General features: G+C 40.0%; 1 protein-coding gene across 19 annotated transcripts in view; it reads right to left on the bottom strand.

Annotated features, from left to right (window-relative positions):
• The window catches only part of CALD1 (caldesmon 1), a 183,293-nt gene that overhangs the window by 23,827 nt on the left and 145,185 nt on the right, over positions 1-14,281 (bottom strand). For 9 of the 19 annotated variants that reach the window (XM_014839385.3, XM_044745038.2, XM_044744988.2 and 6 more), the window contains 3 exons: positions 12,211-12,357; positions 7,920-8,322; positions 694-839 (listed from right to left, as the gene is read on the bottom strand). In XM_014839385.3, the coding sequence (XP_014694871.3) occupies positions 694-839; positions 7,920-8,322; positions 12,211-12,357 (696 nt within the window). Of the gene's footprint in view, positions 1-693; positions 840-5,838; positions 5,917-7,166; positions 8,323-12,210; positions 12,358-14,281 lie in introns of all 19 variants that reach the window. The other 10 variants (XM_070513818.1, XM_070513842.1, XM_070513843.1 and 7 more) reach the window with 2 other exon arrangements.

Genomic DNA, 14,281 nt, shown 5'->3' with positions numbered 1-14,281 from the left:
ATGTTCAACACGATGGGTGGAGTAGGGTGAGATGGGAAGCTGAAGCTATGAAAGAGGGTTTTCTAAACTGTATTAGATGGAGCCATTAGTCCCATGCTCTCTTCCTCCCTCTTAGAGATTTCCATGCAAATTAACATCCGGGGCTTTCCTCAAAGTCCTGTGGTAAAGAGATCTGATAAACTTAATTTAACCCAATATTTCCCAAGTATCTGGCCACAGAACAATCTTAATTTTATGTAATTTTTGTTTACAACCTTTAGAAAATATATTCTTGAAAATGGTACTGAGAAGGGTCTCTTATGAATTTGGCCGGACCATATAGAGAATGAATGATATAGTTAATGACCATATAGTTAATGAATGATATTAACCCCAGTCATAATATTTTCTAATGAACTGATCTTACATGAGCAGATTAAGTCAGGGAACAAAAACATAGCTGCCAAGCATGATCTGCCTTGCTAAATAATGGGAAAAGCAGATTAAACCTTGTCTGAGCAATGACTACTGGTCTTCTGTTAGCGATTGACAGCCTGACTTGCTGACTGAGTATCTCTCAGACAATGGCCAATGAGCTCACAACAAAAGTATGTTGCCCGTTAGCACGTTTCTGTCTGGAGACCCAGGATAGGGAGACCAATTTTTATTTTCACATATGAACACAGTCACTGTTTACTAGTCACTACTTCTTACCTGAAAGCATTCTCGGTGTGTTTAAGTTTGTGGGTCATGAATTCCCCATTCTGTGACTTCACTTCTGTAAATCCCTTCTTTCCATCCAAGAAGCTCTTAACTTCTTCTTTGCGCTCTTTGTCCTTTTTAAACTTCTCATCTTTGATCTAATCAACAATACACATCAGGAAGAAACATAATGATAAAAATTGTATTAGGTTTTGCTTGGTGTCACCAAATAAGACCCAAAATTGTTAGGAAGCCAGAAAACTGAGAAGTGAAACAAACCACTGGAGAACAATGTGGTAGAGTCAGGGTCAGAGGAAATCCTCAGAGCATGAGCTATGGTGAGCTGTGAGCAGAGACCTTGACCACAATTTTAGGAAGTCAAGATCATCCCCGATTTCACTGGAGTTTTATTTTCAAGAGCAGTGGAGGTGTTACCGTTTGGCAACTATTATGTTCTGGGAACTCCGTGTAAGAGAGGCTGTTTGCAGTTTCCACTGGGAAGAGCGATTATTAGCGTGGCTTTCGTGTGAGAATGGCCAGGCTGCTCGGACAGATTTCTTCTTGGACGGAGGGTACTTCTTTGAGAAGGACACAAATGTGTTGAGGAGCAAAGAAGAGGAAACCTACCAAATTAGCCAGGTCTGCCAAGCCTATTTTGATGGATGTCAGAGGAAGATTACCCCTGTATTCTAATCAAATGAGTAACTAGGACTCTGAGGCTAGAAGACATAATAACCCTACTTTTAGGGGGATGACACAGAGATCTGTGGACCATGGTTGTAGTCAATTAAAGCACTACAGTTAGAATGGAATAGGAAAACTCCAGGGTTTAGGTTGACTTCCGTGGCAGGTAATAATTTAGTCTCCGGAAGTGGTTTTGTGATTATTGTGGGAGACAGAGAGAGGTGACACACGGAGAGCAGGTGTTAGCTTTAATATTCTGTGGTTTTCGTGTTACAAGTTCCTCATGGTAAATGAGACAGATTATTTCAAAGGAAACTGAATTTATATAGCTTTGGGGGAGGTAAAGAAGTCCAGATTACTTTGCCTATTATCAACTCGCCCATTATTAAAAGATGAGTGTGAAAACAGGTGGGGTTCATTATTGCTCTTTTCAAGACAAACAGTGACAAAGTACTAACATGGTAAAGAAACCCACAGAAGAAGGGTGGAGCATGAAAACTTAGGGCTCAGGTGCTACCCACAATGGTCTCCCCTTACCAGCTCACTCACCTCTTTCCAGCTATTCTTCAGATTTACTCCTAAAGTTCATGTTTTACTAAGCAGAGTACAGTTTTTTGCACTTTACTGACAATCCTTCAATAGTCCTTTACCTGATTGCCTTCTCTGGGTATTATTTGACTAAATTACTACAGAGGGACTATTCACTACCATGTTGCCCTAATTAGCTAAGATTTTAATCTTTCTCTCTCCAAGGTGTATATACCTAGTCTATCCCTCAGACATGCTGAAGAGGAGAGCTGGGTTTTTTGCCATTCTCTCTGAGAGCTTTTTGTGGAAGTCAGGAAACCTGAGTTTTAATGCCAGTGCTGTCAACAAACTAGCTGTGTTACTTTGATCAAGTCACTTAAATTCTCTGGAATGCTGGCTTCTGTATATAGAAAGAGGGAATTGGACTAGATGATCCCTTCCTAATCCTTCATCCTGTCATTTCCCTCTTGGCTCCTGATTTATCATGAGGGGCTACAGAGAAGAGAAGGAAGCTCCTGGCCTGTCCTACAGCTTAATTTCGGCTCCTTGGTGGCTGTCCTTGCCCAATCATAAGTGGGTATTCATTGGGCAGGTGGGAGTCTGCAGGCCCTATTCTCATCTCAGCCTACTGTTGTTGGATATAACCCCAGAAACCATGGACTGGAGTTTAAATCCTGGTTAAGAAGTATCTGGGAATACAAAGTGGAGGGTAAGGCGGTCCCATTTAAGGGAACCCATGAGACAAACCTTGAGTCAAATCTCACAGTTTATGAAGCACTATGCAAAGAGAAATTCCCAACTCATTTCTCCTATTGTGGAGTCAAAGATATTTCCATTCTCCCAAAATGCATTATCTGATTTACTGGCCAAAAATGTATGTAAAATAGATTTGTAAAACAATACATGTCTAACAGAAGAAAAATCCTCCATTTTTTCAAGCTCTGCCTTTATTGGCAAAAGTTATGGTGGATGGTATGCTTATTATATTCTCTTTGGAAAACTTTCTTAGAAAAATTCCCAATGAAATAACGATAATTTGAGTTTGACTACCAATTATTTTCTTTTTGGGGGAAATCATTAAATAAATTAATTCCATAATGCCTTTAAATTTTATCTTAAGGAGCATCGTGGTCTGTATTCTACAGCAAATTCAACCCAAGCTTATGGGATTCTGAGCCTCTTGGGCAAAGCATTAGATCTTGAGGCCAAAATGTTACGATGAAGAAAATCTGTGCTGATGGATTAATAGGTAGCCAAGTATCCTGAAAGAGTTAACGTGCTTCATATACAGGTAACATTAGCATATGAAAGGCTCTGGCCAAATGTGACCATTGGGACAAAACTCTGCATATTTGAGATATCCAAAGGGATACCACGTGAGTGTGTGTGTAGGGAATGGGAATTCAAGTGACATGCCCTTGTACTAGAGAGACACTCAAAAAGTTGATTGAGCAAGTCAAAAAGGATGGAGCTGTCAGTCTCTGTTGTGTATTGCTTTGCATTATTTGATTCCAGAATAGTGAGAAGAACTGGTGCAAGTTACAGTTTTTCAGATTAGGTTTAACATACTTTTGTTAGATCCAGAAGCCTCAGTTCTTTTTCTGGGTCCAATGTCTATCACATGGATGTCTGTGCCATTGAAAGTTTGGTCCATGGCCAACATGGACCTCACCGGGAAGCTCAGACTCCACCCCAGACGCACTGAGTCAGATTCTGCATTTCATAAGATTCCAGGTGATTCGCACGGACACCAATGTTTGGTAAGCTTTGGCCTACAGGATGTGAATATCAGTTTCCATATTATAAGAACAATTCCACTGGAAACTGTTTTTCTGATATAGGCCAGAAAAAAAAAAAAGAGCTTCAGGGTGAATAACTAAAAAGAGACGTTTTATAGTTGGAGAGGAGAAAAAGAAAGCTAAATTAATTTTCAAGGTTGGTGATCATCTGTGATCTGTTGCCACAAACAGAGTTAAACTCCAGTGGGAGAAAGAAGGTTTTTTGTCTGGTATTAGAGTAACTTCTGGAAATGTTTTTTTCAGGGAACGTTCACGTGATGTTTGTGTTTACCTAGCCTACTTAGCTCCTTGAAAGGAAACGCTTTTAATATTAACCAAAAAAAAAAAAGGGGGGGGAAGAGAGTGTTAATGGCTAAATCGTGTAAAGTATGATTTAAAGTTGTCTACATAAAGCAACCACACAACCAGCTGGAGAGGGAGAAATCTAGTCATTCAACTAGCAATTTATGTACACAATATTAAAACAGGAATGATAGTTTTTTAGGTTTTTTTCAGCCTGAGTGGAATAGCTAATCTGGCCTTCTGCAAAACACAGGCCAGAAGTTTTGGGACACCGGAATGTGCTGTAGGGCGAACTGGGAAAGGGGCAGGTCTGAAATCATTATACTACAGACATTGTTGAACTGGGGCTTTATCTGAAAAGAGGCAACAGGATGATTTGGATGACCGCTGACGAGCCTTTTCTAGCTCACGGACACAATACACGGACATAGAATGCTTTGGTCATTAAAAATAAATCACATCTTAGACTCGGAACAGTGCCTTTTCAGCTTCCCCTCCCTCACGTAAACTTTACCACTGAGTCACGATTTCACGCCCTCTTCCTTCTGTAGTTAAAGACACCCACCATGAAACACTAGCTTTATAGAAGAAGCCATGTGGGACATCTCTGCTTGAGTTTAGTTCCCAGTAAGCTTCATTGTTTATAGGTGAATTTGTAGGTATTTTTCTGTTACAAAATGAGAACAGTGGTTCCCAATGTGTTCAACTATATCCTCAGCTACCTCATTGGAGCCAAATTCAGTTTTCCAGTCATTAGCATTTCCGCTTTCTCCTCCCTTTAAACGTACAGTGTTCGCATTCAGTTTTCGCTCCCAAACCACCACAAGTTCTCTTAGAAACAGGGAGGAACACATATCTTAAACGAAATAAATATAACATGAACTGTGGGTTCTTACTTTTTTACGTGAATCTTATGAGAAAACGTTTAAGAAAATAGCCATCCCCCTATTTAACCTGGTCATTTATTTTCTAAATGTGGATTTTTCTGTTTCTTCACATATGCCATAATGGACAGAGAAATGTAGCAAGAGTCCATTTGAGTTGGCGCTCAAAGCTACGATTCAGTCCCCTGGGCAAAGTAATTCAAGTCTTCTTACCTTTGATAATTTAGTTTTACCACATTCGAGTATGTAGAACTTATTAGATACTGTCACAATTTTTAGGATTACTTGGGGCTAACATAAGCACAATGGTTAACACAAGGTCAGGCTTTCTGATGGGCATTTTGAATATGTTGGAACATAAAGCTATTCTCTCTGCCGCAGCCTCTGGTCCACTGACTCATTTACTTACTGACAGTCAAACACCCTGGCACCAGCTCCTGTGTGTGCCTCAGAAATGCAATGCAGAACGTTTGGCCAAATTTTTCTTTTGAAAACCAAATATCATCTTCAGTTCATCAAATTTTCTACTGAGATGGGGGGGCATGTTTTTCCTTTGGAAAGTTAAATCATTAATCAAAGCCAATTGGAGATATTTATGATTGAAATGAAAGTAGGATGGTTCAAGGAAAAGAAAATAGCACTTAGAAGAGTAGAAAGCTGGAAAGATGAATCAGAAGAGTGTTTTTCAAGCTTTCTGACTGTGACCCATAGTAGGAAAGGCAATTTTATCACAAGGCAGTGCTTACTGCCTACGATGCCCTCTGACGTTTCCCATTCTATTTCATGTTTTTAAAATGCCGATTGACCTGTTTAACTAATTTTGAGATGCTGTAAGTTGATTTCACCAGTCAATGGATCATGATTCATGGCTTGCAAAACACTGGATTAGAGGTTACAATTTTGAGATCATCAGACCTGAAATGTCATGGAACACTGCTCTCCGTTGCTCTGTGATTAGATTATTTCTCAATAATATTTACCTCTTCTCTTTTGAAGGCAGGCTTGTCTTCTTGGGCCTTTTCTCTTTTAGTTTGCACTTTAGCCCTCTTTTCTTCTTCCTTTTTATTTTCAAGAACGGTAAGGTCACTCATTTCAAAGAAGCCCTTTCTAGCTTCCAGGAGTGAGAGAGTGCTCAGGTCACTTTGCATGTGACGCTGGGTGACTTCTTTTGCTGTCTCAGTGCTCAGATCTCCCCCTGTGCCAGTGGTTCTAAACAGCCACGTGGGATCTTTTCTTCCCACCCCAATTTTTTCTCGTGTGCCTGCCATTGTGCTCACTGAAATCTAGCGTGACATGGTGTTTCTTGCGCAAGTTTACAAACCCCGTATGTGGTTTGGTGCATTCTGTTCCTGATCATCTCAATGGTAGCCGTGTTCATGAGCCCCTTGTAAAAAGCAGGAGTGAAAGACAACTCCAGCGCAAGGCAGGCTTTGTGATAGAGAGATCTCTTTGGAAAGGTGAATAGGCAGGCATCTCTTTTTTCCTTTTGGGGGCGGGGGCAGTTAGGCATAGTGCTTTTAATGCAGACTTGCAGACAGAAAAAATCTTTTGTAGCTGATGAACATTCCCCCCCGCCAATATTTCCACCCTTCCTCGTGCTACGTGGATTTATTTGCGTCATCCACATGGTAAAAGAAGCAAAATGTATGCTCTTAATTACCAATCAGTTATAAATGGATGCCACCCGAGTCACATGGCTTTCTGCAAGTCTACACTCAGCTCAGGTCTACATGAAGGCAAATCATGGTTTTGACATTTTTAATAAAAGGTCCAAATTGGCTTCTTTCACTCCCTTATTACCAGTTGATTTCAAGGAGTCTCTTTTTGCCTTCTTAAGATGCTATTTCTGAGCATGATTCTTTATGTCAATTTCCCACCTCAACTTTTACAATTTTGTATTAAATGCCAAAACCATGGGTAAGGTGAGGAGTTATGGTCCTCATGCCTCATGCAGACCTAGGGACAGAGGTAAGTTGTTAAAAGGAATGAGTTTATATTCAAGTGCAGAATCATAAGTCAATGCAGCACCACCACATTGGGTTAATTCATTTTTTTGGTATTCATAACAACGAAGCACAGAGCAATGAATTTCTCTCTGGCTGTCCCAGCAAATTTGGTCGATTGAATATTTAGCCATCAATCGATTGCTTCATGCTTGCATATTGCTATGGCCTAAAAAAATGAACAACTTGCCAAATGATCAAGCACGTGGGGCTGTAGGAACGTGGCCTCAGACTCAAATTTGATGCGCATTACATTTCTCATAAGTCACAGGCATCACACATTTGGTGCAAAATGTTTACTGTACCTGTTTCTTTTGGACAGCTGTCTGAAGTTTATCTTCTTGTGCTTTCTTTTCATTTACCCATTTCCCTTCCATTTTCTCTTCTACCTTCCCCCCTTTTATCTTTTTCTCTTGCAAACCACTTCTTTTCTCTTCTAGCTGCTTCTTAAGTTTCTGTTCTTCTATCTTAGCTTTCTCTTCTTCCTCTGCCTTTGCCCTCTGCCTCTCCTCTGCTGCTCTTCTCTCTTCCTCCTTAATTCTTTCCCTCTCCTCTGCCTCCCTTCTTTTTCTCTCCTCTGCCTCCTTTCTTTTTCTCTCCTCTGCCTCCTTTCTTTCCCTTTCCTCTGCCTCCCTTCTTTTTCTCTCCTCTGCCTCCTTTCTTTCCCTCTCCTCTGCCTCCCTTCTTTCCCTCTCCTCTGCCTCCCTTCTTTCCCTCTCCTCTGCCTCCCTTCTTTCCCTCTCCTCTGCCTCCCTTCTTTCTCTCTCTTGTGCAGCTGCTATTTCTTCTGCTTCAATCCTTGCTCTCTCCTCTGCTATCTTTTGGTCTTGCTCAGCTTTAATTCTTTCTCTTTCTTCAGCTTCCAATCTGGCCCTTTCTGCCTCAGCTCTTTCCCTTTCTGCCTCTTCCATCTTTTCATGATGGGTAATCTCATCTGAACCTTGTTCCTTCCCCTCCTCTATTTTAGGCTCTTCTGCACTGATTTGCCCATTTTTCAATGACATTACCACTGTTTCCTCTTGGGTTTCTGTTGTTTTCTCTTCTACCATCACCTCTACCTGATTTTCTTCAATGCTCCCTTGCTTTGGCTTCTCTTCTTCTTCTTCCTCCTTTTCTTTTTCTTCTTTCTTTTTTTCTTCAGCATCCCTCCAATCATTCCTCTGGTAGGACTTTGTGACTGTTTCAGTTTCCTCTATCTCATATCTTTCTCGGCGACTTTCACTTTTCTCTTCCTTCTCTGCAGTTTCATTTTCCCCGGTGTTGTTTTGCATTCTTCTGCTTGGTGGCGACAAACTTGCATCTGTTATTGTTGGGTCGAACTCCTTCTGCCTCTCCAGCGCTTCCTGAAGGCGTTTTTGGCGTCTCTCCTCCCGCCGAGCCAGGCGCTCCAGGAATGCAGCCTCATCATCGCCTTCCACCTGAGTGTTCGTGGTGGTTGTCTTGACCTCCTCGTCAGGCACACTGTACAACAGAGACAACAACACCAAGGCAGCTTGCTGATTAATCAGTCAGCTGGAGTCACGTAGCCTGATCCACACTGGAACTATAGCAGATACTGGTAGCACCATGCCCATAAATATCCCCTCAGATGTTACATATTAGTACATGCCTGGCTAGATTTCAACTGATAGCAATATGCAAGTCCTTGCCCTTGGTCTTTCTCTGGCCAATGGAGTCTACTCTACATGCCAGAAGTGCTTTGAGTTTAATGTCCCCTGGGAGCAGCCCCCAAACAAAAATTGATGAGCATCAGTGCATAAATACCTCAGCTCCCCTCCCCTTTTGAGTTGGATAACTGAGGTGCCTGTGCCACACTGGATCTTAGAGTTCTCCAGTGGAGTTAAGCTCCAGATCCCCACAGTGGTAACTTGCTTGGTAACGAAGTCTTATTTGATTGCCTTCTCTCCCCTGTCTCACTTCCCCACACCACTACTAGTGTTTCCTGGGATCACTTTACAAATAAACTACTTGTGCTCAAATCTTTGTTTCAGGATCTGCTTCTTGAGGGACTTGAACTAAGACAAGAACCAAATTGAAATAATGAGTGAATTCCTCTATTATCATATAGTATTTTCACATGTCACCAAGTCATCTAGAATTCCTGAGCTGGGTTTGTGGAGCACAAAGTACTTAGAGAGGAAGGGAGTGTACATTATAATGTGGAGATGCTATATGCACACTGATGACCCCCATCGTAGAGACATCTAACTGTCCACCACAATTCATGCTCTTCCTTCCACAATCACAGGGAAGTGATTGCCAGTCAAGGATTATATTTCCTCCCCTCCCCTCTTCCTTGCACCTAGGTGGAACCACGTGACCAATAATTTCCAATTAAATGTGAGCAGACAGGGCTGGCCCCATGGCTGAGTAGTTAAGTTCATGTGCTCTGCTTCAGTGGCTCAGGGTTCACAAGTTCATAGCCTAGGCACGGACCTACGCAGCACTCATCAAACCATGCTATGGCGGCATCCCACATAGAAGAACTAGAATGACCTACAACTAGGATATACAACTATGTACTGGAGCTTTGGGGAGAAAAAAAAGAGGAAGATTGGCAACAGATGTTAGCTCAGGGCCAAGCTTCCTCACCAAAAAAAAAAAAAAAGGCATATCTTTAAAAAAACATGTGAGCAGAATTGATGTGCCCAGACCAAGACAATTAAGAAGCAGAGGTGCTTGCTCTACCCCCTCTATCTCTACCTGCTGGCTAGATCAGAGGACTCTAATGCCCCAGGAGTTGACAGAAGTCACAAGAGGAAAGAAAGCAGGGGACCAGTTCTACCCACTAGTCAGAAATGCCCACACTGGACGGATAAGGGTTACGGAATTAAACTACTAAAATTTAGGGACTCATTGTAATAGCAGCCAACATTACGTTAACTAATATATATGTACTCCGTCTATGTTCTTTGTCAAGATTTCCATGAATAAAGGATCTCTAGCCTTTCTTTTCTACAGTAGATAAAGAAAAGTTAAATGTGAAGTTTATTAAAAAAGAAAAGAAAATCTCCAAAAACCAAACTGTACTGTGCCCATCACCTCACTGACTATTGCAGGATGCTGGACACTGCCCAAACCAGGGGTGTTGGTCTCCACTGGCAGGAAACAACCAGTCATGTGATACCAGGAACTGTGATCAGAGTTGGAAGAATATGTCTTGCAATGTTTAGAAACGCCATCAAATTTCATGATTCATACTGAACTTGGCCCTTTTGAAGTTCAAGTTCACTTAATTTTGGAAAAACACATTTCACATTTAACAAAAAGAAATGGCAGAGTAAAGCCTAGATTTTAAACTTTCTTGGCCTTAGCTGTTGCTCCAGGAGACTGTCTCCATGAATTAGACATATAAGGATTCAATTTCCCTGAAAATACAAATAGTTTAGAATTTAAGAGGAACAGTCTATACATAAGACATTTAGATCAACTGAATTCAAATAATTTTTAAAAGGCACCCAAAATTCCAAAATATTAGCTGGACAAAAGTCTCTTGAGTTAAGAAACCAACAGACTCTACTAAACCTTTCTTTGCATATTTATAAACCACAGCAGCAATCGGCAGTAGAGGTTAAGTACACGGTAGGGCTGTTTACCCCCAAGAAGAACACTTATTCTTCTTGTGGCTAACTAATGTGTCAGCAGTAACTCACATATTCTCAGATCTGAATAAGCTTTACTGAAAAAATAAAAAGAATTTTGTCTTCAATCAACAGCATAAAATTAATAATAATAAAATGTGAAGAAAGAAGAGAAACGCAAGTAGAAGCAAAACTTTAAAAGCAAGAAAACTACAGGCCACTAATAACTTTTTAAGCCATTGTTGATCACTCACTAATAACCAGATTCAGGAAAGTCCTCAAAATGCCGTTTTAAACTCTTTCTTTGTCTTCCTCCTCAGCTCAGAAATAAAAAAGGCAGTGAGTGACTGCAGCCTTCCTCTGTAAGGCTCGGATACCATCTCCCTAATAATAGTTAATAGGTGCTTACTATGTGCAGGGCACTGTGCATTTTACGTGTATTATTATCTCATTTAAATTTAACAACATTCCTAAGAGAAAGATATAATTTTTATTACAGTTAGCGCCAGGCCAAGTTGGGATTCAAAGCCAGGTAGTGAATCCCAGAGAACACACCTACAACCCATTTGCTATTCTTCCTCTGATATTAGGAGCTGCTTACCAAGGGACAAGGTCTCTATTTCTCCACCTAACCAATAAGCTTCCTTATTAAATTCATCCTGCCCGCCAACTTTTCAAGACTGCTTTCAGAAACCTTTTGCGTACCCACTCAAATTTGGGTTAAAGAGGCCAGAACTCTTTCCTTTCAGAATTTTCTAGACAGACTGAGTTAAAGCCCTGCTAACATACAAAATAAAACAGACTAATACCAAAACCACGAACAAGATCTTATAAATATATGGTAGTTTCATTATATTTAATCAGTCCATAGTTGTAAATTAAAATTATATTTTCATTTTTCCTCCTAAAATATCCTCATCTGCATTTAAATGATATAACCATTAGCATAATGAACGGTGTGACCTTCTATGGGTGAACTTGTAAAAGCCCTTTTGAAGAAGTTGAACCTATTAAGTGTTCTGGACTTTCCTGATTTCTATCAGGGCCTGTATAGGAAATAATATAGTGGTAAACTTATAAGCTTGTTTGAATAATTACGTTAAATTAAACAGGATTCTGCAACTTGCTGAATAGTGTAGTGATCATATTGATTCAGGATGAATATCAAGAGAAATAAGACATTTGCAATCCATGCCTACTTTTGAAATTCAAGTATTATCTGTTGCTAGTAGGCACAGAGAACTATTAAACTAATAAATCTTCAGTTCAAAACAGATAGCAATACCCTAAAGAATGAAGGTAAATAATTTTCCTTATTTAAAGATATAACCCACCATTTTTAGTATTAAAAAAATGACTAGATTATAAAATAAAATAAAGCCATTCAATTAGGGTGTGTTTAGGAGAGGGGATGGAGGAGAGAAAGGAGCAGTGGTATACTAAGGTCTAAATCACTTTGACTGTCCAATCTGATTAGTTGCCTAAAGTGGGCAAAAAATAATTAAACAAAAATAATTAAAATTAAAATAATAATTTTAATTTTTAAAATTTTTAAAATTTTTGAATTTATAAATTTTAAAAATTTTTTAATTTTTAATTAGTTGCCTAAAATGGCCAAAAAATAATTAAACAAAAATAATTTTAAAAAGTAAGATAGATCGAAAAAGAGTCGGATTGGGCTAAGAGAATGCTCTGCACAACACATTCCATTCGTCAGATGCGCTAAGAAGCAACTTAGAAGTTCTCTCCATTCTAATGAGGACAGTACCTGTTCTGGGCATTAACCTCCACCTGGTCCGTCACCTGCCCCAAGGATTCTTCCTCCTGCTTCTGCCGCAGCCTTTCCTGCCGGGCGCGGCGGCGCCGTTCCCGGGCGGCCTCTTCCTCATCATCGTCGTTCCTCTGGTAGGCGATTCTGCAACACCACAAAGACAGCCCCTTGAACATGCCAACTGCCGAACATCTTCACCAGCTTCTTGGCAGGATCAGCCCTGAGTCCTTTTCTGAACTTGACTACTTACTGAACCACAGAGTTCGAAAGGATGTTCCGTTCCTTAAGTTTGGAGACCTGATCTGACTAGTTTTCAAACTTTTAAGTATCTGAAAAGCATTAGTCCCATAGCTACAGAGGATAATTTACAATGGTCAAATAACAGCTTAAACAAAAAAATCTACACAAAAATAAGCCGCCTTAGGAGACTGTGGGTTTGCATGCTTAGATTTCTTTACCAAGCTGATTACTAGCGTGTAAGATTTAGAAGCAGAAATCCAAAGCATTGAACTAAAAATAATCAAAACACTTATTAAAAAGATTCAGCATGTTGTATGAATTATTTGTGTAGACACTGTCACAAAAGTCAGAAAAGAATCCAATTACCAAACGAAGACTTTGGCATTAGTAAGCCAAATCACTAACTAAAACTGAGCGCAGGATATCTTCTTTGCTTGGATTTTATTTTTTTTCTTTTAGGTCCTTTTCACTGGAGAGACAAAATGTTATGGACAACTGACAGGAGGCTTCGGTCAGTGCAGCTTCCTGTAAGGCCCCCTCTTTCGTTCTAAAACATGCTTTAGTATCCCACCACCTGCAGGCTGGGCACATCATGGTAGCCCACAGATGTAGTTTAGGTAGAAACCTCAGGGCTGAGGCAGGTACAAGAGGCATAGAGGGCTTCACACACATATATGTTATTTAGCTTTTGTAGTTTCATCTGAAGCAAGTGCCTATTTAGGGAAATGACACAATCAATATGTTTCCCTTAACGCTTATTCCCAGGTAAAGAATTGGAGCTGGGAACTACAGATGTCTGAACTCAAGAGGAAATGGCCTGCATGGGTTACTTGGCTACACTGAAGGAGGAATATGTATGGAGACACAGAGTGCCAAGAAGGAATGGGTCGAGCTGGCTGCCCAGGGACAAGCTGGCCTGATGTCGGGTCCCCGGCTGGGGCTGGAGCTGCGTTGTGCAGCAGGCTGCTTTTCACATCAGAGAGTTAAAGTGCTTCTCTTACAATGTTACTTACATATCCACAAATAGAAATCCAGATATGTAAACGTTTCATGTTTATAATGTTTATGTAATTACAAAGCTAAAATAATTTACAAATAAAGAAAACAAAACAGCAGAACCACACAATTTATAGCAACAATATGAACCTAATAGGATTGAAGGCGGTTTGCTCTTGTTAGAGTTACAAACTAAACATTTTTAGGCTTAGATCCAGTACTTTACTTCATCTGTGTCTATCTTTTGATTTCGATAATACTAATGTTTTGAAAGTGTTTTCACCCAGGTATCTTATAAAAACCAAGATGTTATAAAAAGATCTTACAAAAAACAATTCTGAAGGTTGGTTGGTTTGTTCTTTGCTACTTCAGAAACTCTGACTTCATACTTACTAAAATCTGCTAGTGTGCAATACTCAAATGCCAATATAAATAAGATGTCACTTAGTAATTCTATAAAACTGACTGGTTTATTTCTACAAATATGGAGAGAAGGGCAGTGTGACATAGTTGAAGCATGACTAGGTTAGTAGTCAGAAAATGTGGTTTGTAGAACTGGTCTCTTACTAGCTTGCAGCCCTTTGATTAACCTGAGCTACATTTCCTTGCCTGTTAAGTGTGTGACAATCAAATGAAATCACAGACATGTTTTGGTAAGGCATTCTACAGTGTAATATTTTGTTGTTATTAGGAAAGTTCAGCTGAGGAGTTGTTTTGTGAGGAAAGTGAGTTCAATTTTAGACTTGCTGAATTTGAGGTGACAGCATGACATGATTTGAATGTTCCTTTCTAATTCATTCGCATTGTAGTTTGCAGTCAAAAGCCCTTCCCA

The sequence above is a fragment of the Equus asinus genome, chromosome 1 (genome assembly GCF_041296235.1).
Source record: "Equus asinus isolate D_3611 breed Donkey chromosome 1, EquAss-T2T_v2, whole genome shotgun sequence".
Classification (NCBI taxonomy): Eukaryota; Metazoa; Chordata; class Mammalia; order Perissodactyla; family Equidae; genus Equus; species Equus asinus.
This window is presented reverse-complemented; position numbering and strand designations above follow the sequence as displayed.